Here is a 27,309-nt window from a genome sequence, read left to right on the forward strand (position 1 = left end):
AAAGTTGGTTTAGCTCACTGTTTGTTTAAATATGGGTCCACTGGATGAGCCAGTGGCAATTCAATTCATTAAGTCCATGCTTTTTCTATGCATTGTTAAAGGACTGCAAATTATCATCCCTGTCCCATAACATTATGTACAGCAAATCAATATATTTCCTAGGAGCTGGAATTAATATAGTGGGCCTCAGAAGGGTGGGGAGCTGAGGCTCACCCCTGGCAGACACTATTGTTAATCAAGGAGTAACATCTGTTGTGTGCCTCTAATCTCCCCCAGACTGTCAGGCTGTCCTCCTCGGTTTTAGACTGTCTGCCTTTTGTGTTAAAGGGCACCCAGGATTTGTCTCTTCTACTATCCGGGCTAGAGTTTTGGGGTTTTTCACAAAATCCCTATAGAGAAGGTATTTAGCAAACAGATAATAAGACAAACTTTTGGCTTTTCTGTTTCATAGCATTAAAAGTCACTCTTCAGGAAGAAAGTACCTTGCAGAACAGGGGTGGAAGTCTTCCTGTTCAACAGGTTTGCTAGTGTGTGTTGTGACTGTCACAACCAGGGGGCAGTATGCACCAATTATAGTGTAGGAAAACGCTACAAAAAGTAACCTGGAGTGTGCTTGCTGATGTAGCTACAAATTATGGTATTTTTGCATATTTCTTTATGATTTTTGTTAATAAATCTGTAGCTAGCATATGGTTAACAGTAAATTGGGAGTTATCTTCCAGCTCCATTTACTGAGACCCCATGCAGAATGCTATACGCCATCTGGGGTTCACACTGTGGCTGGAGACAGATGGCTAAAAGACTCCTGTTACAGGAGCCATCCCTTCTCAACTTTAATGAACAGTTAATCCTCTCTATCACACAGCATAATTTCCTATTATATCAGATAATTCGAAACAAATGCAATTAAAATTAAACTTTAGAAACCCGTACCATAGCACAGCCCAATTCCAGTGGTGAATGAAGAAAGGGGAGTGCATCTATTTTGTATGTGCTGCTTCGGTTTGCTTGTTATGTAATCGAAAAACATAAATCCCTAATACAGAATCAACATTTTTAAAATGCAGTTTGCCTGAGCAGGTGACCCCTGATTAAAGGAAAAACACTGACACCATTTGTCAAAATGCGGAAGTACATTCATTTCATAAATTGCCTGTTGCTGAGTTTTTATGTTTTGTTTTGTTTTTACAGTGACTCTCTGGCGTACTCAGTAGGATACTGTAACTACAGACAGGGCATAAAAAGAACATATGGCTTTCATGGAAGTCCATTAAACTTCACTGCTTCTCATCTATCCCACTAATCCTCACCCATAATGTTTATAGCCAAGTTAATTGAACTGGCACATCTCTGTGGGATTGGAGATCCCTTCTAAGAGGTTCTAAAGCCACTTTTTTTTTTGCCAAAGCATGCACATTGCTAAAACCACCGCGGCTTCTGAAAGAGGTGCAGCTGTTTGACCAGTAACAGTTCTTCAAGTGACTGTGTGGGTGGGTTATTTATGGAAAAAAAAAGGGCCAAATAGCCTAGTTTAATTTTCCACCAACATAATGCTTACATAATGAAGTGAACAACAAATAATAGTTTGGGATACATTTCTACATTACGAGCCAATGAAGTGGACACTTTTCCTCTTTTTCTCATATGGACAGTGACTTTGACTGAGTAATGCTAATGCAATAAATCAATTAATAATACCTTAGTATAAAATGTAAAAAAAAAAAAAAAGAAATATTTCTCACTTTTCCTGCATTCATAACTATGAGCATTATAGTAAGCAAATGCACTTAAATGTTTTAAGTGAAAATACTTTAATATACAGTGTTATTATAGCACAGTATGCATTAAAAAAAGCACACTATCCTTGATGCATTAGCAAGCTTTCAGTCTTCTAGCAGCTTGAGCTTGTTGCGCATACTTCATTGAGTATATGTGGAAGTGGTGTTCATACATTTACATACATATACTGCATTAACAATGAAGAACAAGCCACTGCACCCAAAAGCATTGCAAAGTAAAAGTACCGCATGCAAGTGCTACTATCAAAATATAATGTAAGTAACTGTAAGTTCCATTATCTTTGACAATTACTAAAATGCACTGGCCATTGTCAGTGTTTGTCTAGGAAGGTCTAAGAGGTTTAAAGTGTGCTTATTCTGAAGTTTGGCCCACACAAGAAGAAAAACGGAGCACAATATTTTGAAGCCAGCAATTGATTTTCACAGTTTACTGTGAGTCAAGTTTATTGAGGTTACTCTGGAGCAATGTGGTTTACTTTGAGACAGTGAAAACAAAGACATTATTTTACTCCTACAGCAAGTGTCTTTTGTTGTATCATTTCAAGTGCAGAACACAGCACCCATTTCAACAGATATGAATGCATTATATAATAAGTAATGTGTCATCAGTGCAACGAGGGACTTTTTAGAGAGTAATTTAAATATTTCATATGTTTTTCAGTAAATAGTGCAGCCACATGAAATAAAATAACCTGTTATAGAAATGTTTGGAGTGGCTAACTAAGAGCAGTTTGTGCAGTTTTTGAGGATCCCTGAGGTTCTTGACGATCCACCCTCTCATTTTCCATGTACGCCTGCACCGACCGCCACAGTGCCTTGATGTTCCCCTCGCCAAATCCCGTTGCCCCTCTTCGCTCAATCAGCTCGAGAAAGAAGGTGTTCTCAGCGAATATGGGCTTGGTGAACACCTGTAGAAGATGTCTGAAAGGGGAAAAGCAGCACAGTAGATTCGCTTTCAGCCTCGGGACTGTTTCCACAACTTTTCATTGGTGAATACAAAAATAAAGAATAAAAAATTGTGGTGCGTGTCTTTCATCATTATTGCAGCAATTTTAAACGAAGTCAAGCAGTTTTCATGTGTATGTTGCAAGCTAAACGGGCTTCTGTAATTGTACTGAATAGTAAAACAGGAACATGTCCTCATTTTAATAGAGATGACTGATAACATTGCTTGCTGACATTGAGCAGCCATACATCCCACAAAACTTTCAGTGTTTCACTTATTTAATAAGATATTGCCGAAGATAGTATTTAAACATTTTGCTTTGTTTTTATAAAAATGCAGAAGGACTAAACCTTCACAAACAGTTTTTTTCCTCAGTATGTAGAGAAAGATGGTTAAAAAGAAACCATTGACTAAAACAATTTACAAGAGAGAGATTACAACTCTTGATTGGCTCTTACCTTTTACTTCCACTGGATGCTCTCTGTGATAAAGGATCCTGGTGCAGGTCTGTATCCAGGAGAATCCCATGCTGTGCTAGCATCTGGGGGCTGTGACCTGCTTCCTCTATTTCCTGCTGTTTTCCCAGCTGCCACAGCGCATGGGATGGGTTTAAAAAGATGGAAAATTCCTTTATTTTTGAACTTATTACAAAGTCTGTAATTATAGTGTTTGCTCCTGTGATTACTGGTACAAAGCAGACCCTGTTCTCCTTCTGTGTGGTGATGGCATAACCTTGAAAAGTGTGATAATGACTTGGATTATGTGTTCTAGTGGGAGAGGTTTGCCTTCAAAGCCCTCTTTTCTTTGATATCGTTTTCAGCCTTAAGTCACAGTTCAGCTAGGTTTTAGGCATAACTACTTTGTTAAGTGTGGTAATATATCATGGTTTGGATCAAAATGTACCCTTTTAACAAGATCTGAAAAATCTCCAAAAGCCTGCCTTGCAGGAAGTATGAGGACAAACTTCTCCCGAATTCCCAAAATTTAAAAATCCAGGCCAGCTATGTAAATTAAACAGAACTATAATGTGATAATATGAATAAAACACAGGTCGCTTCTTGCAGTGATTATAGTTCAAAATCATTCAAACCTGAGTGTAATAGGCTGGAGGAGGGGAGGAAAATTGTACGCCAGCTTCAGCCATCGTGTGCGCAGTAGAAACAATGTTTTTGGTGTACAGCCCAATGTGCTGGATCCCTGGGGCCCTATGCTGCTCCAAGAAGGTGTCAACCTGGTTCCGGCCTGACAAAGCAAATGCAAACAATGATGGTGGAGATCATAAATAGTGGCTTAAATTAGAAACTAGGGGTTTCTATTACCTTGTTCGGGCAGTGATTCCGCAATGACAAACTTGCAGTCAGGCTCCTTTTTGCCAGCAAAAGGAAGAGCGATGCCTGCTTTGCTGCACTTCCAGTACTCCATGGCAGTAAGTCGAAGCCCAATGCCCTCCTGGTTTATCACAAAACCTTCATCCACGTCTTCATTACTATTCAGGAGAACAAACAGCCTTGAGATTACTGACACCACACTGGGGGAAAAGATATGACAACAAATGCCTCGGAACAGTTTCTCACCTATCAATGAAAAACCTCTGAAAACCAAAGACCTTCTCGTACCATCCCATGACCTGGTGGGTTGTCTTCCTGGGGCAGGCATAAGTTATGTGATCAAAGTGTGTGACAGGACAAGACATGTCCTCTTCTTCCAAGCTCCAGTCCTTTTCAATGACATCAAACCCTGGCAAAAAGACTCCCTCATAGTTTGTCTTCTCAATTAGCGTGTGACACACGTTTCCCACAATTGATTTTACTACCGAGTAGGTGACAGGACCATTCACGTCCTTAACGGTGGTGGGAGGCACCAAGAAATTACAGCCCAGATCGCGAAGAACCTTGAATGACCTTTGGACATCCTCTACCTCGAAACACACGTTGTTTACAGTATCCACCGGATGAAGAGGGCTTAAATCATAAAGACATCCCAAAGAATTATTACCCTGCTTGTACTTCTCCAAGTCAGCCCGCTGTGGATCAATGGAGTATCTGTCAGCTAATCCCAGTATCCCTTCATTCAGTCCCACTCTGCTCTTACTGGGGCTCTCATTTACGACGAAAACTGCTGCTCCTTTCCTGAAAGCAAACTGCTTGGACTTGTCAGTTAATCTGGCAGCAAATAAATCAAACTTGAATTTAGAGACAAGGTCATTAGCTATTTTCTCCGCGTTAGAAACGTGGAGCGAAACGTGGTGTAACCGGCTCAAGAAAACAGCCATGTTTTCAGTGACGTTTTGAAAGGGGCGTGTCCAGAGAAAGCGGAACCCTTGATTCATAACCGAAAAGCCTATTTTTTCAGTTATATCAGCATATACTTAACGCTTTTTCTATTCTTCACAGCTAGTTCAGAATTTAATTGGAATGTATTCAAAATATAATTTAAGAAATTAAACAATTTACAGACTCACCGTGGTTTCTATGCTGCTTATAAATATCGGATTTAATATCCATACGGATAATGTCATATTTATGTAATCCAGTTTTCTATCCCAATCTTTGGGGACATCTTTGGGGATGTGTAAACTATCCAATCGCAAATGTCTTAGCATGACTAACATCAACATGTTTTTGTCTAGTGCAATGTGCCTAAAAATCGACAAAATATGCAAAGTGTTTCAGCGACGTGGTTATCAACTCTTTCTGCGTCCTAAAAATTAAACCTCCCAGGGCGTTTAGACTGTTCCGGACGTTCCTGAAGGCAACACAGTACTTTACCTTTGTCCAATCACGTTGAGAACTCAGCCAGATGATTGGTGACGGAGGCAGGCCAGCGTTTATTTTGGCTCTGCTACTCATTTGTCTCGCTGTCGCCGCCATTAAACAACACGGAGGCAATGTAAACCACGGAGAGTCGCGGATTTAAACGATGATTCGAGGTGTTCCAGGCTTTGCCGGGGATTGCTTTGTTCCGCCAGTGGTTAACGAGTCCATGAAGGTAAACATGTGAGAGGGCAGAGGAGTCGAAATCATTCGGATTGGGAAAGGTTTGATTGAGCCGGAGGAGGAGGAGAGGAGGGGAGGAGGGGGAGTGAACGAGAAGGGTTTGTTGTGGTTTTCGGCGGCGCAGTGCAGTCACGAAACGGTAAGATTATCACATTTTTCTTCACATGAATGAAATTATGACATTTTCCATGACTGTATGCTCCGTCGTGCGCGTTAACCGTTGGATTTGATGGCAGCTAGCTCTATATATGCTAGGAGCTTAGCTCAGTAGCTAGCAAGCTAAAGCTAAAGACTAAAAACATAACTGCAGAGTAACGCAATAGTGTCTTTAGTCAGATGAGTTAAAAGCGCGCTGTTAACCATTCTTCTTAAAGTTACGGATTATTAAGGCTTAAAATCAAACACTCTAAAATGTAATCTTGCCAGTGTGTCATTGAATGTGTCCGATCAGATGCAGGTTAGTTTACAAACTGTTGGAGCATATGCTGGTCGGAATTCTTATATCTTAACACAATGGTTTGTAATACCTGTTTATTCGAGATTATTCTGAGCTATTGTTTATGTCTCAACTCTAACGGGATTTTTCACAACAGTGCATCCAACTAAAGTAGTCCACAATGACGGAGCAGAGGATAAAGTGGGCCTGTGACTACTGCACCTATGAAAACTGGCCATCTGCAATCAAATGTACTATGTGCCGTGCACCGAGGTTGAGGGGACCCATTATTACAGAGGAACCTTACAAAAACAGTCCTGATCTGGACCCCGGGCTGGAGTGGGAGCCTTCTAGAAGTGAAGGTGGGAGCAGCCTCCTCATCTGTCCTGATTCCAGTGCCAGGCCTAGAGTCAGGTCACCCAGTATGGCTGAGATTGCCAATAAGTGGTCCTGCCAGATGTGCACCTATCTGAACTGGCCTCGTGCCATCCGTTGCACACAGTGCCTCTGTCAGCGCCCGAGGACCAGCAGCCCCACTGAGTCCCCACAGACGTCAGGCTCCAATGCAGGTTGCCGCCCTGCTCTCCACTCTCCTGTGGATACCTGTGAGGAGTATAATGACAGAAACAGACTCAACACCCACCAGCAGCACTGGACATGTACCGCCTGCACTTACCAGAACTGGCCCAGAACTACAAAATGTGTGGTGTGTGACCTCCCCAGGCCCAACAACCAAGAAGCCATAGAGCTGGCCGGGTCTGCGGAGCCCTCACCCGTAATCAACGAGCAAGACAGGGCTCGGTGGAGGGGCAGTTGCAGCGAAGGCCAGGGGCAAAGGAGATCCCCTCCTATGCCCAAGAGGGAAGATCATGTCACTATGGATTTCCAGAGGATAGAGCTTGCAGCTGGAGCCATGAGCAAAGAGGAACAAGAAGTCGACTTCAAGAGGTTAAAGCAGATTAGGAACCGAATGAAGAAAACTGACTGGCTGTTTCTTAGTGCATGTGCTGGTGAGTTTTTTTTTTCCCTTTCTACATTACATGTAATTTCTGCATGGATTAGAAGATCAGTTGGTTCATAGCAAATGTATGATGTGAAAATGTGCTTGTTTCTTAATTTTGTTTAAAAAGAATACACTCCCCTATGTCATGTTTTTCTTATAACAACACTTTTTTTGTGTGTGTCTGTGATGTCATGCTAAGCGACAGCAAAGCATTGTACTCCAGACAGAGGTGGCAGTTATTGCCCCCAAGGCAACACATTTTCTGTGTTATTAGATTGCAGATGGTGCATCACTCTGCAAAGTGCCAAGGTTGCACAGCACTAAGAGCCACTTTGTATTTTATAAATGAGTGACGGCATGACTCATTGTTTAGTCTCCAAATATTAGAGTACAGAAGAAATTCCTGCTGTGTTATTTCATAGGGCGGTGCTATCAGGTAAAGACTGCTGACTGCAATGAAAAAAACATAAAATGTGGTAAAAGGGAAAGTAGGAATTTGGTCCAACTCACCACTGATGTTCCCAGTGCTTTTACTTGGGCTCTGAGAGCATCTTTGAGCAACTGAGAGGGTGTGAGTGCTTCCCAGCTGGTGGGGATGAATGGGCCGTCTGGGCAGCGTAGTGCAAGTGCAGCCCATGGAGCAGAGAGTCTCCTGGCTCACAGTCAATAGACCCTGTAAACAGTGGCGCGTATGTGCTGAACAGGGCCCCCCAAGAGGTAAAAATAACATTGACAGGACATTAAAAACAGTCAACAAAAAACAGAAGGAAAAAAACATGAGTGCAGCACATGATCAATGCCCCCTTGACCTTTGCACTGATTGAACTTGGCAGTATTTTTAAATTTTTTTTGTCGTTTTCTTTTTTTCCCCTCTCCCTACCCGTGTCCTTAAAGACATGGGAAGACTCATGTATTAAATGTAAATATGGCTTTGCCTTTTTTTTCCTTCTTCTTCATACCATGTCTCTGACTCTTTACGGTTATACCGCATGTGCTCTTCAAAGTGTTTGTCAGTGGAGGAAGTGCCTGAGTCGAGTATGTTATGGCCAAGCACTTCCTCAGGTCTGAAAACACAATCTCACTTCACTTTACTGTGTTCCTGCAGTTCTACTTTAACGTTTTTTGTGCTCCGTACAAGAGCCAAAATCAGATGATTCCCATCGATTGTGCTTTCCCACAAAAGGAAGCGGACATGTTTTTGTATTATGGTTCTTTTGTTTCAGTGAAAACCCTAACTGGTGTCTCTTGCTGTTGCCGCTCTGTTTATATTTTGATGCTGTTCCTGATAATGTGGTGTGGGAGAAAAAAACATTATCAAGGACCTCTGTTTGTTTTGCTTTCAGAAGATTAAATTAATCTCGACGATGAACTGAATTTTTCAGGTGATTCAAAAAAATGCAAGCCCACCACTTTGTAGTACTTATGGTGAGAGATATCGAGAAACAAACACAAACAGACATTGATTTCATTTGTTCCAGCGCATTACTTTTAGATAACCATAGGTTACTGCGGAGCAGCTGATTGAGAAACGATGTCAGACTGTGTATTTGTTAAGCGCAGACCAATATTAGCTCAAAGTCTTTCACAACCTGCATGATGTGCATTGATCAGACTGTAGGCACTGCTGGGATCAGACATGCTCTCATGAAGCTGACCTTGTCAAGCATGCAAAGGCAAAATATTCTGACATGTTAGTTCACCGAGGGCGTAATGAGGCGTTCTAGTTGGGATAAAACCACAAACCATCATGCCTAAAGACCTCTATGACCCATCTCTGTGTGATTGGGTCATTATGGGGACTAATATTACATATCCTAATCTTTTAATGGGTTGCAGTTGCTAAAACTTAAATGTCTTCATTTACATTAAATGAAAGTACCCATACTGTGCTCAGAAAGATAAAATACTGGTCAAGAAATCTGGTTTGCACTAATGCTTGCTCACCATATCAATGCAGATTACTTGACCATCCAATTACTTGTTTCTCGGTTGTCAGAAAGTCTTCAGAACTTATCTTTTATTGCTTTTGTTTTATATTACTAAGTTTGGTATGAGTCACACAAGAAAGGTCTTTTGTTGCAAACCTAGCTGCCTTAACCAGTAGGGTACCTCTCCATCTATCCATTCCCGTTTATCAGGGACTTGATGCAGCAGTCTAATCAGTGATGTCATGGGAGACAGCCAGGTGAGAAACGTAATCTCTCCTGCATGTCTTAGGATTGCACTGGGTCTCCTCCCAGTTGGATATGCTAGAATCCCCTCAACTAAGAGCCATCCAGGAGGTATCATAGTCAACTGCCTGAACACTGACCCTCTTTCGAACTGCCATTCTCGTCATCCTATCTCTAAGGGTACACTAGTTGCAGATTGCTGATAAAAGCAGCGGAAATGAGCAATCACTTCTTTTGGGTCACTACCCAGAGCTCACGGCCACAGGGAAGGGTCGACCAGTAAATCAACAGCTTCAGCTTGACGCTGAGCTCACTCTTCACCACAACAAACTGGTTACAGCATGCACATCAGTGCAGATGCCGTCAGTCTCCCACTCCACTCTTCCTCCGGTTGCAAACAAGATCCAGTGATACTTGAACCCCATGAACTACCACTGTTTTTTGCGTGACATTTGTGCTGTTGCGTCAGGGAGTAAGTAAATTTGTCTTGGGTCGGGTACCAGACTGCTATGATGATGATAACAAGAATTTAAGGATCCTAGCTATCATCTTGGTGAAACCTCCTTGGTCGATCGCACTGCAGTGCATGCTTTATTGGGAATCACTGTTTAAAAATGTAGTCTGCTGCTAGTAGTTCAGCATGTAACCACATGCTTGGGTAACAAAATATTGAACGAAGAGAAAGCATTAAGCTGGCCGATGGAAATGTTTTTTAAGTTCATCACGTTTTAGTGCGGGTCTTTCATATTCTGTGAGGCAGCCCACATTAAGTGTACTGCCTCACTTGAGCACACTTGATGTTGGCCCTCTATTAATGGTAATGGTTTGGAAGAACAGAGCCCAGACAAAGGTTTACGGTTTGTTTATCTGAGTCTAAATTTAGCAAAACAGCCTGTATTCACTGAAAACGGGTCATCGCATTCTTGAGTTCCTTTGAGGTCTCCCGCATAGCAACAGCTATTGCAACTCAAATCATTCTGCATGTATTTATAGATCTGTTTGCAAAATGTCACCCAGTATGTGTAAAATGAGAAGGGCCATGCTTGGAATGTTTTAGATCCAGATTCACTCAACTGTCCTCTTCCCAGCCTGAGAGAACATCCTGATGTAAGGCAGCCAGTTTAAATAAAGCAGCTCTTCCAGTGTCCTGTTTACTACCTAGCTGTTTCACTCATAACAGATGTTGAGACTAGTAGGTTCAACACGGACTGTCTTATGTGTTATACAGCTCTCTGATAGCTCTACATTACAGCTACACTGCTCTGTCTGTTCTGCTATGTAGTAGCCCGACAGTGTGATAACTGTTCTTTCACTCGGTTAGCTCGTGGCTACATCTAAAGGTCATCAGAGCTGTCGATTGACGTCAAGGCCCTATTAAATTTTTTCCTCTAGTTGAATTTGTTTTACAAATTTCTCCGAGGTTTTAATAATAATAAATTGTGACTTGCGATGTTGTATTAGCACATTTAAAGCTGTCTGTTACATCTTGCTTCTGCTACAAGAACAGACATGGGGATTGAAGCTGCTCCAAAAATGTATCTAAAACAATTTTAAAATGGATTTTAATGGGGTTTTTTTGCCCATACATGTATGTTCTTTTGATTATCTTTTGAATACACTCAGTTGCTTGTTTCAGTATGCCTAAGTAATACTAATCCAATCTTATCAAATTACTATAGCAAAGTAATAAAGGCTACATTGCAGATGGGTTATGATGTTTACAAAGGTGTTGGAATTTTTATGGTCAGCTCTGAGGTTGGACTTGTAGTGCTGTTAAATGGCTTGTGTTGTATCATTTAGTCTTCCCTATATCGATGGACCGGACTTGAATGTGTATGTCATGTGATGACATAAATGGCCGACTATGTTTACATGAGTCACTCTATTAAAGTTTGGTAGCCTCGCTACACAAAATCCTAGAAAAGAAGCCGTGTCAGCAATATTTAGGCACTGATTCATCACTTGTAACAGTTGTTTTCCATTATTTTTCCTTTTTATTTTTTTTTAACCTTCCTTCCTTCCTTCCTCTCCTGCAGGCGTTGTGGAGGGAGACCTGGCGGCAGTAGAAGCTTATAAGTCATCCGGTGGCGACATTGCCCGACAGCTCACTGCAGACGAGGTGCAGCTCCTTAATCGGTCCTCAGCTTTTGATGTAGGCTTCACTCTGGTTCATCTGGCTATTCGCTTTCAAAGGCAGGACATGCTCGCCATTCTGCTAACAGAGGTAAGCATAGTCTTAAATCTTTGAGTAAAAATTTGCCATAAGTTTTGCCCTTTTATTATTAAACGTATGTTTTTTAATTATAAAAAAAAAAAAAAAACAAGTTTCTGCATACAAGCAGAAAAGAACAGGAAGCGATTGGATTAGTCAGTTTGAGAACTGAATCTTAAGAGGATTTATGTCAGTTTTTATAAAAAGATCCTAAAAATTCTAACATGCCTGTAAAGTCTCTTTATGTTACAGAAACTGTTCATTTTTAAGTGCTTTTTTTGTATTTCTCATTATCAGCCACAACAGCTTATAATTGCTCCTTACCAACCTTACTATATAATGAAAAATAATGCTCTTAATGCATAGAATTACAGCGGAAAAGCACTTTTTGTGAATTGGGGGGGGGGGGTGTATTAGAATTGCTGCTATTCTGTCATTGTTTCTTATGGGGCATGATAACAGAGTTGATGTGGTTTCGGAGAGCAAACAGTGATTAGAAAAAGGCACAGGAAGCATGTTGGCAAGCATAGAAAGGCAGGTCTTTACTATGCATGGGAGAGTTTGATCCCCAGTATGACAAATGCTTGGGTGGGTAAGGTGGACCAACTTCCTCTTTTGTGCTGCGTGAAATGCACAGGAACCATGTCTCGACACGGTATGGGTTTGTGTCAAGGATCTCGTCTCTGTTTGAGAAAATTCACTAATACTACTAAAACTGGAATTGACAATTCAAACAAAATTGTGAGCAAGAGAAGACAACACAGTGTATCCGAGTGCACAGGATGGCAGCGCATTCACTCTCGGCATGCAGTGTGGGTGAATACAATGCTTCTGTTTAATAGAATTGGCACTGTGCCTGCCCAGCTTTTGATGCTAACCCTCCTGGCGTGCTGCAGCTGATGGACAACATCTGGCGCGCTACCATAATGTCGTGGGTGGAGCTTGCGGTTTTGAATTTTCATTTTGGGAGGGCAAGCATTTAGCATAACAAATCTTTTGGGGTAGTACATTTGCAGACGTATCTTAAGTGTAGATAAGTTCGCTTAGTTTTAGTTATATAGTCCAAAGTTCACAAATTCATTTAATCTTTTAATTTCATTGTAAAATAAAAATGGTTAATCTGTGTGCATGTCTACAAGGTGAGCCAGCAAGCAGCTAAGTGCATCCCTTCCATGGTGTGTCCCGAGCTGACGGAGCAGATCCGCAGAGAGATTGCATCTTCACTACGTCAACGTAAAGGAGACTTCACCTGTTACTTCCTCACCGACTTGGTCACTTTTACTCTGCCCGCAGGTACTTGGGTCTTAATGATTATACCACTTTTTTGATTGGTGTGTGTTTGTGCGTGTAATCTAACCTCTCCTCCTGTTTATCCCTTCATCAGTTTTGCTTTATGGGCCTGTGCTCGCAGAAATATATAATTTTTCCTGTAGCCTCAATAAACAGCTCAGATTAAACTCCCACCCCAACAACCAGTCTTAATATTTGTCATGTCTGACACTGAATGTTACTGGCTCCATTTACTCTGGAAGCAAACAATGGGGGAATAATTACTTTTGTGCTCTTTGGGATTCTATTCATGGCTTCTTTGTAGAGTTTTCTTCTACACAGTATAAATGTCTAAATTGTCAATGTGTGAACTTGAATGTAAGAATAGGACCCCGCCTCATTGCACAGCATTGCTCAGAGAAACATCAGCTCGTTCCTGTGGCATTATGTCTTCACTGAAATGACATGCAATTTACTTTTAAGAACACCCACTGTTCTGATCTAGTCCTGCTGCTGCCCATGGGAGCAAAGATTATGCAGCCTTCGCATATAAATTAGAATTTTTGTGTGTGCGCGTCTAACGCCAAGCATTTCACTACAGAGTGAATTTGGCCCGAGGCCAGCTGCAGGGCACTCGCCCTCTCGCTTTGTCTGTTTGTGTCTCTCTTGCTCGCAGACAAAGCCAGTGCCATTCACTATTGAACCAGAGAACAGCCACCAGTGTTCTGGCTTTGTGTGTGCACAGTTCAATACACAGAGCTTGTATTTACAGTGTGCCATTGACAAAATGCCATCCAGTGAAGAACATCCCCTCTGTGTGTCATTACTGTAGCATTTATGTTGCCCTCGGCCTTGTCTGCCATTAGGTTATAACGAGCATGAAAACCTATCTTTCCCATGTTTCTCTGCAGATATAGAAGACTTGCCGCCTGCTGTCCAGGAGAAGTTGTTTGATGAGGTGTTAGATCGAGATGTGCAGAAAGGTACTGAAGATGTCATTCTTTACATCCTGTGTCATATTCTCAATCTGTCCAGTTGCATGTTTTCAGCCATTCACGTCCTGCAATAGAAGGGACTTTAAACTAGCATCTTCCCCGCCTGTTTGTCTTCAATCAGCTCCCCGCCTCCTGCTTCGTCTTCTTTTCCTTCTCTAATTAGGTTAATTGAGCTCACTAGTTTCCCTCCCACATACTTATCTAATGACACTCTCCCAGTGCAGCTTTGTGTGTGTGTTTTGTGTTTCAACGAAGATATAAAAGGAGTATTATGACCCATTTAAGCCACCTTAAAGTGGGCTACTGGATAGAGCTGCCTTGAGTTTCTGGTGCAGAATATGATTGCATATTCAGGGAGATGTGTTTAATGATATTTCACGATGGGAAGAGAAATGCAGAAAAGCAGGTTTTGCATTTTGCATTTTGTCCCTGCGGAAATAGCGGCTGCAGCAGCTGCACCTCTGAAACGCTTATCTGTGCAATCCCATGCTGAGTTTTTGGAAACACAATTTTTTGTTTTTGATTCTTTTCATTAAACTATCAAATATATTAGCTGAGAAAATAAATGCAGCCAGTGTAAAACAAGTTCCTCTTTTGTGTTTTCACTGCAACAACTTGATTAATTATTGTCTTGGAGTCCTCAACACCCAATCGCACATTTATATCTGTTTATAGAACTGGAAGAGGAATCTCCTGTTATCAACTGGTCTCTGGAGCTGGGGACACGCCTGGACAGTCGCCTCTACGCCTTGTGGAACCGCACTGCCGGAGACTGCCTGTTGGACTCTGTTCTGCAGGCCACCTGGGGCATCTATGACAAGGACTCTGTCCTCCGCAAGGCTCTCCACGACAGCCTGCACGACTGCTCCCACTGGTGAGAGGCTCAGCCCTACACAGTTCCTGTAGTCTGATACTTGACACTTGAAAATTTTCACAGGCTGCTCTCAGTTCATGTTGCATATTCAAAAATGGCCTCGTGTTATCTGCATAAAAACAAAGCGAGAGCAGACTTAGAACTGAAAGAAATAAACTGCAAGCAAGACTGGACACATTAAAACAACAACAACAACAAAAGTTGTTTATCATTCTCCCTCTACCAAGTTATGCTATTTTATTTAATTAGACTTTATTGTATTGATTCGAGTCACTTTAACACAAGCACTTTGTTTTTTTTCTTTGTGAATTTATGACCTGTTTACATCATAATTATATTTATTCTAAAGTTTTTGCTATATTCTTGGAATACGAGTGACTGTAAATCCAGATTTTCAAACTGGCGTATAACAGAATATTCTTTCTAGAGGGCATGCCTATAGACTACACTCATACAAGACAAAAAACATGGGTAAAAGTCCTTTTAATGAGCATTGTAGGTGTGTGGATTGTTCTGTTTATGTATAATTAAGACCTCTGGCACTTAAAGTGTAGCTCTTTTGAAGCTCTGTAATTGGATACATAAAGTAATCCATTCTATATAAGCAGGCTGAGCTCGAGGTCACCTTTAATTCAATAAGCTTTGAAAATAGTATAATAATATTATTTTTTTTAAATAGGTTTTTCACACGCTGGAAGGAGTGGGAGTCATGGTACTCGCAGAGCTTTGGTTTACATTTCTCCCTCAGAGAGGAGCAGTGGCAGGAAGACTGGGCCTTCATTCTGTCTTTGGCCAGCCAGGTAATTATGTTGTTGTCTCTGCTTTACAGCCTACCTTCACTTCCATTGAGTTTAAAGACAGTGGTGCATTTTTAATTTTTTTAATTTTTTGGTCTACAAAAGAAATAAAAGCTGGAAGGTTTATGACCTAAAACGTCTGTCTCCAAAATATTTACATAACAATAGTCACTTTCCTCTCTTGCATTGTTTGCATATTCATTAGACTCTTGCAGCACTCCAGTCAGCAAAAGCGTGTGAGTCATATTGCAATAGTTGTGGAAAACATCAAATTGCAATGTATCGCCTGTATTTGATCAAGGAAAGGCAACTCATAAGATAGTTGGATGCATTTATATTTTGCTCACTCAACTCAAAACTGTCATTTACAAACAGTTATCCTCAAAGAAACTCAATATGCACAATTAATACTGTTGAAGAAATATCAGTTAAATAAGCCCTTTTACATTAAAATCATTTGAAACAGTCTTTTCAAAGCTAGAAGCTGATCTGCTTAATATCTTGACATGAACAGAATCAGTCTGTTCGTGGAGCCTCTTCCATCTGGTCTCGAACACCGGGTAGTCGTGTTACGTGCACAACGCTCACTCCGCCGCCTCAAACAGGCCGATAGGTTATCTCGTCAGTACGGGCGTGCGGTTATATAATTCAACAGGCTGACACCGCAGTTGCAAGTAGATTAATTGTGCTTGCCAACTTCACGACACCACCAGAAGTCCAAAACATATTTTAGTGTAGGTATTGATTTGCTGTTTTGTCAGATTCTGTTGCCGCAGTGACCTCGACCACTGTTTTTGTTTTTTTAAACAACTCTATTTGAGAAAATAAAGGTCTGCATAAAGCATGGGCTACTGAAACTATGAACTATTGTCATATATGTGCATTAGCCTAAATGGGAAAAGACAGTCGGAAAGGGTCGCACTGTGCATGGTGGATCATGTGTGAATGACAGATAGGACATAAGCAATTTACTGCTGATCCCCTAAGATGAAGTTGTAGACAGCTGATCTACCGGCACGCCTGCTGAAGCAGCACTCTCTCTCCCCAGCATGTGACCTTGGGATTTACAGGCATTTAGCTTAGAGCCACTCTACCAGCAGCACAAACAAACACAGCAAAAGCTAGCAAGCGATGACCTCGTCTCAGGCTTTGACAGCAACGGAGAGATGAGAGCCGAAGGATAAAAACCAAGCTTTTTAAATCCCATCCCACAAGGCTGAAACTTTGAAACCCCTTTTTATGCGATAGATCATTGCAGCTGTAGAATATTTAAAAGTGCTTATGTAATGTGCCCAATGAGAAGGAAAGAAAAGCGTTCGTACTCGTGCATAAGATACTTTTCTCTTTGCAGTATGATCACAATGCCTAACTATTCTTATGCTTTTTTCTTTTTCTCCTCTTTTTAGCCCGGGGCCAGCCTTGAGCAGACCCACATTTTTGTTCTTGCACATATTCTTCGAAGACCCATCATAGTCTACGGAGTGAAATACTACAAAAGTTTCCGTGGGGAAACGTTAGGATACACTCGTTTTCAAGGTGAGGCATCGTGTGGCTGTAATACTAAACTGTGTTCTCAACTCAGATCCTGAACTTGTAAAGGGTGTCAGATCTTGGAAAAAAAAAAATGGAAACAAACAGAGTACTGACACTTGCTGATAGGTATGTTTCTTAATATTGATGTGACTATCAAAGGTGAAGCTTTGGACACTCGTGTGTGCACTGTAGAGGGTGTAGTAGTCACTTATGTTAAGCGCTATCTGCTTGCTGAAAAGGTCAAATGACCACAGTTGTAATTTAAGCAGAAAGAACTTTTTAAAATTGAGTGGAATTTGTGATAAACTGACCCCGGTGAGCTTCGCTGTTTATTTCTAACACTACTTTATCATGGCGTGAGGCAGCTTTAAACACCTGCAGCAACACCACATGAAACAAGGCCATTAGAATTACTCATACAGACAGGCTATTGTGTATGAGATGCAGAGTGAGCACAGCTGGAGTGCATGGCTGCCAGAATATCTTGACCTCATTCGGTGTGTTGCACTGATAATTTGAATAAATAAAATGGTCTCTGATGCCTCGCTGCGTATTTGTTCCGTTTAGGGTGCAGCCTGGTTATGATGGCCTGCCTTAATTACGGTAATTGTGTGTGTAGACTGCAACCATAGCTTTTGTGTACATTGCACGCTAAGTGTTTAGTGATTGCTGGTGTGCTTTTGGAGCTGGAAGTTGGCCTGTCAGAAGCCAGAGGGGTGAGGGCGGGTGCACTTCTGAACAAGCAGAGCATCAGGCTGCACCGCGGAGCTCGTCTCTGCTCACAAAGAACCGGTTGTTTTCAGCGGGCTAAAAAGCAGCCGCCTCTAGCGTCCGGTCAAATCTGAGAGCGCGCTCGGCCCCGGCTGACATTTGCACACAATTTGAGCGAACAGTCGCCGAGCCTGTTCCTGGCCGATGCCTCGAGTGCTGTGGCGCGCAGCACCTTTTGACTAGTTTGTGTGTCTTCAGGTGTGTACCTGCCTCTGTTATGGGAGCAGAGCTTCTGCTGGAAGAGCCCCATTGCCCTGGGCTACACACGGGGTCACTTCTCGGCCCTGGTAGCTATGGAGAACGACGGCTACGACAATCGCGGTGCGGGCGCCAACCTCAATACTGACGACGATGTCACAGTCACTTTCCTGCCATTGGTGGACAGCGAAAGGAAGCTGCTGCATATTCACTTCCTGTCTGCACAAGAGGTAGGAACTGTGGTTGTGCTGTAAAACTGCAGATTTGTTAATTTTTAAAAAATGTTTTTTTAATTTAACTTTAAAAAGCAGGTAATTGGGTAATTTTGAGAAGTGTATTTTGGTATTACTGTAAATATTTTTGAAACTTTACTGCTCAAATGAACAGTTTAGTGGCTCTCTTTATTAATCTAAGCTGTTATTGGAAATACCTCTGCTCAATATTTTTTCCTAGTTGCCTGCTTTGGAAATGTAAATGTGATTTTAATGTATTAAATCCAAAAATAAATGCATAAATTGCAGAGGAGGCGGAGCTGGAGGTGGCAGAGGAAACAAAGGTCCTAATTTTTATTTTCTTGGGAGTGACCAGGATGGACAAGATTAAGATTTAGTACATCACGGGGACAGCTTAGGTCTAGTGGTTTGGAGATGTGCAGAGGAGGGATGGTGTTTGATTTGAGCTACTGGGAAGGAGGATTCATGGATGTAGTGAAGGAGGATAAAAAAGAGGGGTGGCATGAAAGACAAAGATGCTAGGGATAGTGTTATTATGGAGGCGGCTGATCCACTGCAGCGGCTAATGAAGAATATTAGAAAGCCTAGCAGGGTTATTCCAGCTCAATTTCCAAAAAGAACTGTGCTGACTGTATTTAAAGCCCAGCTTGCCAGGCTAGGTTAAAATATTATGTGTAGGTGGGATGTTGGGATGTGAAGAAACAGCAGTTGGATCCATTACCCAGTGTATTTTGACTTGTAGACAAGCTGGTTTCACCATGTGGCCATGTAATAATGTAGCGCACTACCAGATGTTATAAGCCTTTCACTTGTGTCGTTTCTGAGTCACAGTACTTAAAACTGCATCTAATCTTAAAATATGAAAAATCTACCAATTGTATTTAATACTTGTTGCATCAAAACTGAATCTACAGTTTGGATGGAGGGGCCTTTGTAATAAAAATTCCAGTTTTGGTAGCAGTGCCTCGTGAAACAACTAACAATCTTTAGCATTAGTTTCAGTGATTTTGGCTGTAGACCAGTTTTAGCTTTGTTTTTTGCAAATGAGTCTTGATGCAGGAAAGCTTTTAACATGTGCTATTGTGAGGTGAAAGTGTGTATCTGAACATTACTAATAGCATGTTTTGTGCGTGACTTCAGATGGGCAACGAGGAGCAGCAGGAAAAGCTGCTGAGGGAATGGCTGGACTGCTGCGTGACAGAAGGAGGCATGCTGGCTGCCATGCAGAAGAGCTCTCGCCGCCGTAACCACCCCTTGGTCACCCAGATGGTGGAGAAGTGGTTGGACAGATACCGCCAGATCCACCCCTGTGCCTCTCTCTCCGACGGCGAGGAAGAGGACGATGAAGACGAGTGAGTGAGGGGGAAGTAGAGAAGAGAGAAAAGAGCTCTTAAATCTGTGGAATGGACATTATAGGGTCTAGAGACTACCTTGCTATCTACATTTCCCCTCCCCCTCCCTCCTTTCTCCAAAAATGTAAATCTTTAACTTGTAATAATGCATGTGTTCTGTGAGCTCTGTGGTAGAGAAGATACCAGCACCATCAAACAGAATCCCGATTACTGCTCCCATGAACGCAAGTCCACTTGGTTTGTCTCCCTATAGTCCTTACCGGTTATCTTGACGCTTCCTGTCAAGGTAATTATCTCACCGTGAGAGAAGTAATAGCTCATATAGGAAAAATATACTGTATTTAAGGAAATCCTGAAGCTGCACTAGATGGCAAAGTTCATTTATACAGAATTGCCTGACAGAAATTTTTGCTTCAAACTGAGAGGATGATAATCCTTTTTGTGTGTGTGTGTGTATGTTTAAGGTTTACAGAGCACTTGTTTTCCTGATTGCTGATCCCCTCTGCAAAGCCCCATTTGATGTTGAATTTATTTATTTGTTTAGAAGAGTTGGCACGCGGAGGCGATACCCTTTGTTCTGCCCCGTTTTATCTGTTTTTTGGTTGCTTTTTTTTTTTTTTTTTTTTGATCCTTTCAGTTGAAGTATTGAAGTATTTTATTTTGCACAGATTACACATAAATTCTGTGAGGGGGGGGGACATACATGCTTACTGACATTTCTATGTGTGACATAGTTTGTGTTTGAGTGGGTGGTGGTGGTGATGCTGGTGGGGGAAAGAAAACCAAACGCCCTGCCTCTTTCAGTGGACAGCGTTAATATTAAATTTGACTCACTTGCACCTACTTACTTACTTGCATTGTTCATTAATTCCCACCGTTAAATTCGTTGTTCGAATTGGTGACGCCACACACGCACGATTGCTTTTCCTTCCTGTTATAGCTGAAGTCACTGGGTGATGGTGGATCGGGAATGTTTGATCGCACACAAGGACACAGCCAATAATGTTCACATTGTGCACCCACATCGTCTAAATAGAAGTAGGATCACTGCAGTATGGAGTTCTCTATAGTGCAAACCACGGTTAGTTTTATAAGCATGTAATAAACTGTATATAAAAGATGGCTTTATCCTCGGTACCATCGCTTATTGGTTAGTAAAGTTATGTTGTAAAGGCTCAAATTAAATATTTACATCTTGGCCATCATGGTGCTTGATAGTGGGGCTAATTTGGCCAAGAAAAATACACATTCAGGACAAGATGGGCCCCACATTAGCTTTATCATCATTTTTAACTCAGACGTGGGCCGTAATTTGCAACGTGCAAAACAACAGTTTAATAAAATTAGTATTTAATTTTGTCTAAAGTTTAAATTTCGGAATAAGACTTTTAATATTAATTAACCTGCAGGGTTCTTTTTGTAGCCAAAGAGTTTCCCTCTGCTGGCAATATGAAGAACTGCAGGTTTAAGGCACTTTTCACTTATGTTCCATACATTCATCTTTTATATACAGTCTGTTATTTTACCCCCTCAGCAGGATTTTGTTTAAAACTTACAAAATTTCTAGATCAAGAGAGGTTTATAAAAACAGACCTTTCTCTCTCTCTCTCTCTCCCCCCCCCCCTCTAAATTAATTGTTCTGGGACTAAAAAATGTGGAATTGTTTTTGTTTTTCATTCAATAAGAAGTTATTTCTTGTAGCCCCAAATACTGGATTTCATTCTATTTCAGTATTGTCTTTATCCCCCCCACCACCACCAAGTATTGGGGCTTTACACTTGTGATAAAGCCCTGATATTGTGATTTTTATTTTATTTTATTTTTTTCATAATTATGAAATATACACTTGCTGATCACTTTATGAAGTACACCATGCTAATACCGTGTGGACTCCTTTTTTTTGCCTTCAGAATGACCTTCATTTTTCATAGCATACAATTAAAATTGTATTAGAAACGGTGCTCTGAGATTTTGATCATAATAGCATCACACAGTTGCTGCAGATTTGTTGGCTGCACGTTCATGCTAATCCATGATGTGAATCTCCCGTTCTACCACATCTGAAAAGGTGCGCAGTGAGATCTGGTGACAAGCACAGCAGATTGTCACATTGAGAAACAAGTCTGAGAAGACTTGAGCTTTGTGATATAGCGTTATCCTGCTGGAAGCGGCCATCAGAAGAAGGGTATACTGTGGTCAGAAAGGGATTGAGATGGTCAGCAGCATTACTCAATAATAAATTGGTACCAACAGGATCAAAAAGTACCAAGAAAATATCCCATCACTCCATCACTGATACAAGGAACGATGGATCCATGCTAGGAATTTGGTGTTATCATCTAAATGTTGCAGCAGAAATCAAGACATGCAAACCAGTCAACATTTTTCCAGTCTTCTTCTTCTGTTGTCCAATTTGACAAATCTTCAAATTGTAGCTTCAGCTTCCTGTTCTTATCAGACAGACACAGTACGCATGTGATCTTCTGCTGTTGTACGCCACCTGCTTCAAGGTTCGATGCGTTGCGCTTTCAGAGATGCTCTCCTGCATGCTCCGTGCACGATTAATGCACTTTCACCCAGAGAAGTACCACTCACCTTTCTTCTCTACTGTACAGGGAAATTCCCAGTAGATCAGTAGTTTCTGATATACTTACTAAAATCACCTTACTTCTGCATTCTGCTGGGCCTTTGAAGGCCAATCTTGACTGTACATGGCTAAATGTGATTATTTTCTTGCTGTGACATTTGCTGAGTTAAACAGGTGTACCTAATGAAGCGGCCAGTGCATGTACATGACAAGAGAGTAAACTTGTTTTACATGAAAATCAAGAAGTCAGTACAGACGGCTGGTTCTCAGAATCGTATCTTTCTTATCTTTTTTTTTTCTTTCTTTTTTTATTTGAACTGCACTGAATGCTAAATGTTCACCTTGTACAAGAAACAAATACAAATACTCACACTAAAAACAAAAACATACTGCTGGCTGCCTCTTCTGCTATTGTTGGGACACTAAATAGGAGTTTCAGCTATTGCTCATACAGAGTACAGGATGCCCCAAAGAACCTGGCCTTCATTAGAACAAAGGAAATATTAAGGAGCAGGTAGAGAGGGTGGATCACATAGGACTATGGTTATAGGAACATTTAACTAGGCAATACGAATCTAACAGGACTCCTCAAAACTCTTTAACACCAAAAAAATGTGGGAATGTGTCCTTTTTATAAAAATACCACGATGGAGAGGATGATGGAGAGAAATACTCAATATTCAGACGAACCAGATCAGTCTTTGTTTTTTCTTTTTTCCTTTTATAGACAATTATTTTGCGGGGCGGAGGGGCGGGAGGAGAAACAATATCTGCAAAAAAAAGTGTTATTCCTGAGTCATTAAGAAACCATGCTGAATTTAACCCTTTCCTGTCTTCAGTGTGAAATGTGCTCACAGAAGGGACCGGGTCACCATGTCTAACAAGACTGCCATTATGATTAGTTAGCCATCAGACGCTTCTCTGGAGAGAACCGGATGCATCGCTGAGCTTTTAGGAACTAAAAGTACAAAATAACTTTTATTTTCAAAAGCTTCAGCTGCAATTACGTGTTTAATGAATGGCTTTAGTGTTAATCACCAACTGCTTTAAAAAGTAGTAAGTTGGAGACACTTAAAACTCAAAAATTCTCACACTGTGTACAAGTGCCCTCTAGTGGTGAAAAGCTGTAACTCCAGCTTTGACAGGTGTCAAATGTACCACTGCCAGGAAAGGGTTAAAGCCCACTTTTGATTACTATAATTGATGAACAATCTTTTTCTTTAATTTGATAAATATATATAAGCTGATAATCCATTTTTAGTCATTCACACTGATGATAAAAAGAAAAAAACAATATTAATAATAATTCTCTTCTGAGGCATAATTGGGGGCCTAAATAACACACACTTGTTACATAATGAGGATTGGAGCTGGGTGAAGAAGAGGCGGGGAAGATTAGGAGCGCTGTCAGGGGTCATACGATCCAGTAACGTATGATGCCAAAGGTTTTTCTTTCTTTTCTTTTTTTTTCTCTTGTTCAGTTGGTGTGTTTAGAAGTGGGCTTACATTTCCCATGAGCTCTGAGGTGGGTGGTACGGTGGGGGCAGCTGAACAGAGTCTCATCGGGTAATCCCGGAGCACTAAAAACACTGGACTCTGTGTCCACAATCATAGGCATGTCCCAAAGAAAGACAAAAATACATCATCATCAAAGAGTAAAGTCGGTAACTGAACCCAAAGAGACAGAGAGTAAAAACTAAAAGGGTTAAAAGTACAAATTTCCCGGAACACTTCTTTTGTTCCCAGTTGCTGGCTGGATTTTTAGCAGGCAGCCGCTTGTGTCGTTTCACTGTCTCTTGGTCCCAGTTGGTCAGTTGCTTTGATTGGTTGTTTCTGAGTGTCAACAGGCCGGATGAGATGCTGCCGTATGTATCCTTTCTGCTGCTATTGCTCGGTGAGGTGCTCTCTAGTGTCGCCGTGTTTAGAGGGCTGGTTGGGCGATGGGGCCTGGGAGGGGTGTGTACCAGAGGGCAAGGTGTGGGCGATGGGCACCCCACCAGGCACCATGCCCTCTAAAGCCCCTGGGATGCCACCCGGAGCCACTCCAACCACACCTGGCGGGTATCTGGGGAGGGAAAAGGTCAGAGGTTAGTGGTGCCGACACGAGCCTAACCCCCACGTACATCCGTGAAAGACAGGATTCTGTGCAAAGACCTCATCATCTAGTGAAACTGCTACTTCTTTTCCACCTTTTCAGGAACGTGTTTAAGAGTTACTTAGCTTTCAGGCTGAATTTTCAGATTCAGAAAGGTCCAAATTAATGTGAATACAATTGGAATTTCTTGTCGTTTTAATGTGTCCAGAAAAATATGCAGCCAGATTAGTCTAAACATGAAACAGGTGCAAGATGGGGAAAGAGAGGGAGACTCAACAGATGGCCAGACAAAAAGAGTTTTTGCTGTTTACTAACATTTTACACATCAAACTATTTAAAAAAGACATTAATTACTTCTCTAAGATCAGAACCAGGTTGCGGAAGCTACCAGGCTTTAATTTCATAAAGCTAGAAGCAATGAGGGAGCGGAGGTAAAGAAGAATCCATTAAACTTCACATTCCTTAAAACAGGACGTGGGCATTGGTGGAGCATGAACTCTCCAGGCGATCTTCCTGTTTATAGGGATTACATTAATCAACATAATTTGGAAAGTATTTCTTGCCTTGCTCATAGCATAGCATAGCATCTTTATTTATAACGCACTTTACATCCAACAATTTTGACCAAAGTGCTACAAATATAAAACTTTTATATTTGTGCTCATTGATTTGTTTCTTCAGCTTAGATTAAATATGAAACTGTTTCAGTTTCATTATGGTAATTAAAATAAAAAGGCAAGATACTGTTTGGTCTATAAATGCACATAATCTGCTCGTAGCTCGTAAAGTTTTAGTGCCTTATTTAAAGATGATTGGGTCATAATTGATATAAAAAGGAGAAAACACAATCCTCTCATGAAAGAAGCAGCACATGTTCTATTTATCAATGAGCCACATATTTTTCTTTCCCATCAATTTTCTTTTATTGTTTAAAAAAAATGCAGTTATGCAGTTATCTTAATACTTCCTGAAACACAGACTTCCTGAGACTGTTTGGTGGAAAAGAGCTAATATGTCACATTAGTTAGGGGGGGAAATGGGTGTGGAAGTCACAGTAAAATCCATCAACCAGAGAAGGAGAAAATAGCTGGAAAGAACATTCCCAAATACCTATAAGAAGGAAACCACGAAGCATGACTCCATCCATGGAAGTGCACCTCAATGGTTTCATGTCATGCTTTCTGTGACACTCAAAAACCCACATTCACTGCTACCCATCTCTACTCTGTGTTCATTCAAACAGGTAAGTGCTGAAGGGGAACTACAGGAGGGACACACATCAGGTGAGCTCAGGAGGTGAGCGGGTCTTATATCCAGGACCTCCAACCGGAGGCTGTTGGCCCCAGATGATCGTATTTACCTGGTCCTGATCTAGGCATTAATTTTGTCTTGGGGGATGCCGGTTGTTACGCCTGGAAGAGTTTGGTTCACTTGGCTGCGTGAAAGAAGCACATGGAGGTGGAAATGCTGAGATCAAGAATGGCGAAGAGTGGGATAATGTGGACAGAATTTATTTCTGCTGCTAAGGGGAAGCGTTAGCGGATGAGATGCTAGGCTCTACAGGAGTGGTGAGCTAACCTATAAAAACTCCACCGATCTATCAAGACATCTTTTACAACTGTATAAAGGTGGAGCAAATGAAGGAAACTGCTCTAGTTTATGATACTTTAGTGTAGCTCACAGGTGATAAAACTGTTGTTCTTAAAATGAAAATAATGGCTGTATTTTCAGTCCTTACCTGTAGGCAGCGCCATTATGCTCAGGGTGAACGCCTGGCTGATCCATGACCGCCCACGGTGCCGTAGTGACAAAGAACTCCTTGTTGACGCAGTTTCGTAGGCTGTCAGGGATACGGCCTGTCACGAGACACGCACACACGCGTTCAGTTTAAAAGAGCTGCATAAATCTGACACACTCGAAGGCTACGACAGGGCATGAGCGGCCAGGCTATGCAAAGTGTTAATGAGTTCAGACTGACAAACATATCAGGCTTAGATACACAAATGCAAATTAGGACCATTTAACAATCAGTTTTTTAAAATTCTTTTTTGTGGCCAGGGTGGCGGCAAGGCCAGCCCCTGAGAGCCACTCTGCTCTGTGTCGTGAAGCTAAGGATGACATCGATTAAGAGGTCCAGATCTAATAAAGGCTGCCGAGGGTCTATTGAAGTGGAAATGTGACATCTGGGAAAGAAAAGATGTGCAACAGGTCACGTGGGAGACTGCACCGAGGCGTGGGCCTCCATAATGAAGCTGTGGATGTTTAGTTTCGATGGATGTTGGACAACAAAATTGAAACGCGGCGGCTTACCGGTGATGGCTCTTCGGATCTCGGTAGCTGCGGCCTCCCTCATTTCCAGTGAGGCCTGCTCGCTGTACCAGGCTGTGTGTGGCGTGCAGATCAGGTTTGGAGCATCTTTCAGTGGGCCCTGAGCAAAACTACAGCACACAGTCAAATTAATACAGTGTGCACATTTTCTCCAACAAGCACATGATTATATTAAACCAAACATCAATAACAGGCTGTACCGGATGTTGTGGAGGGCTTCACTAATTAACTTATAAAGAAATACAAACGTAGAATTAATTATTTTTATTTTGAGGCCAATGACAAAACATATTCTTGTATATCAAAACCATCTGATACTGTAACGATTTCTTTTCCTTTAAAAACTATTTGTGTACAGTTTACATGACAGTTGTCTGGAAATATGGCCAGAGGGGTAAAATGTCAGATCCTGTTATTCACAGATGCCACCATCTTCTTCCTGCTGCTTTGATACTTCCTTTCTGTCAGCCTCTTTCCTCTCAAGAGACTCACAAAAACAGATCAGCATCAACTCCCTCCTCCCCCTCCATCATCCTTGTAACACCTAGCCTGGTTCTCTGCGTGTAAGCTTTGCAACGCGTCAGCAGCGTCCTGAAATCGGTGTCATGCCGCGTGGGACGGAGGTCCAAAGTTATGAAACGCTCCCCCGTTGACATGCTGGGTTAGCGGAGCATGAGCTCCAGATTCATCGGGTTCAGTTTCAGCCTTCTCGAG

The 27,309-nt window shown here is 41.6% G+C and overlaps 3 protein-coding genes across 3 annotated transcripts in view; 1 reads left to right on the forward strand and 2 right to left on the reverse strand.

Annotated features, from left to right (window-relative positions):
• Positions 1–1,744: 1,744 nt before the first annotated feature.
• On the reverse strand, positions 1,745–5,159 carry hpdl (4-hydroxyphenylpyruvate dioxygenase-like). Its single transcript, XM_006791062.3, has 5 exons — positions 4,320–5,159; positions 4,065–4,231; positions 3,836–3,987; positions 3,204–3,331; positions 1,745–2,720 (listed from the first exon to the last, which is right to left on the reverse strand). Exons 1-5 carry the CDS (start codon positions 5,072–5,074, stop codon positions 2,516–2,518), a joined length of 1,407 nt encoding a protein of 468 aa, XP_006791125.2. The 5' UTR covers positions 5,075–5,159; the 3' UTR covers positions 1,745–2,515.
• A 383-nt stretch (positions 5,160–5,542) lies between these two features.
• Positions 5,543–22,557, forward strand: zranb1a (zinc finger, RAN-binding domain containing 1a). The gene is made up of 10 exons (XM_006791061.3): positions 5,543–5,880; positions 6,335–7,187; positions 11,388–11,575; positions 12,703–12,856; positions 13,744–13,815; positions 14,503–14,701; positions 15,381–15,501; positions 16,905–17,034; positions 18,001–18,230; positions 19,374–22,557. The coding sequence occupies exons 2-10, from the start codon at positions 6,359–6,361 to the stop codon at positions 19,587–19,589; spliced, it is 2,139 nt and encodes a 712-aa protein (XP_006791124.2). The 5' UTR covers positions 5,543–5,880; positions 6,335–6,358; the 3' UTR covers positions 19,590–22,557.
• ctbp2l (C-terminal binding protein 2, like) overlaps positions 22,448–27,309 on the reverse strand; it is a 43,537-nt gene continuing 38,675 nt past the window's right edge. Inside the window, exons 7-9 of the mRNA XM_087844723.1 lie at positions 26,578–26,705; positions 26,006–26,123; positions 22,448–24,237 (exon numbers count right to left, since the gene is read on the reverse strand). Coding sequence (XP_087700849.1) covers positions 24,057–24,237; positions 26,006–26,123; positions 26,578–26,705 — 427 coding nt within the window. The 3' untranslated portion in view covers positions 22,448–24,056. The remainder of the gene's footprint in view (positions 24,238–26,005; positions 26,124–26,577; positions 26,706–27,309) is intronic.

Source organism: Neolamprologus brichardi, chromosome 8, assembly GCF_056152115.1.
Source record: "Neolamprologus brichardi isolate AB-2024 chromosome 8, ASM5615211v1, whole genome shotgun sequence".
In the NCBI taxonomy this organism is placed as follows: Eukaryota; Metazoa; Chordata; class Actinopteri; order Cichliformes; family Cichlidae; genus Neolamprologus; species Neolamprologus brichardi.

Excerpts from the sequence above, each read along its gene's own strand:
- zranb1a (XM_006791061.3), top strand. The coding sequence starts at position 6,359 with ATGACGGAGCAGAGGATAAAGTGGGCCTGTGACTACTGCACCTATGAA. Across the intron at positions 15,502-16,904 it reads TTCTGTCTTTGGCCAGCCAG|CCCGGGGCCAGCCTTGAGCA; the intron begins GTAATTATGTTG and ends TCCTCTTTTTAG. Across the intron at positions 18,231-19,373 it reads ACTTCCTGTCTGCACAAGAG|ATGGGCAACGAGGAGCAGCA; the intron begins GTAGGAACTGTG and ends GCGTGACTTCAG.
- hpdl (XM_006791062.3), bottom strand. The coding sequence starts at position 5,074 with ATGAATCAAGGGTTCCGCTTTCTCTGGACACGCCCCTTTCAAAACGTC. Across the intron at positions 4,232-4,319 it reads CAGAGGTTTTTCATTGATAG|TAATGAAGACGTGGATGAAG; the intron begins GTGAGAAACTGT and ends TCTCCTGAATAG. Across the intron at positions 3,988-4,064 it reads GGAATCACTGCCCGAACAAG|GCCGGAACCAGGTTGACACC; the intron begins GTAATAGAAACC and ends TTGCTTTGTCAG.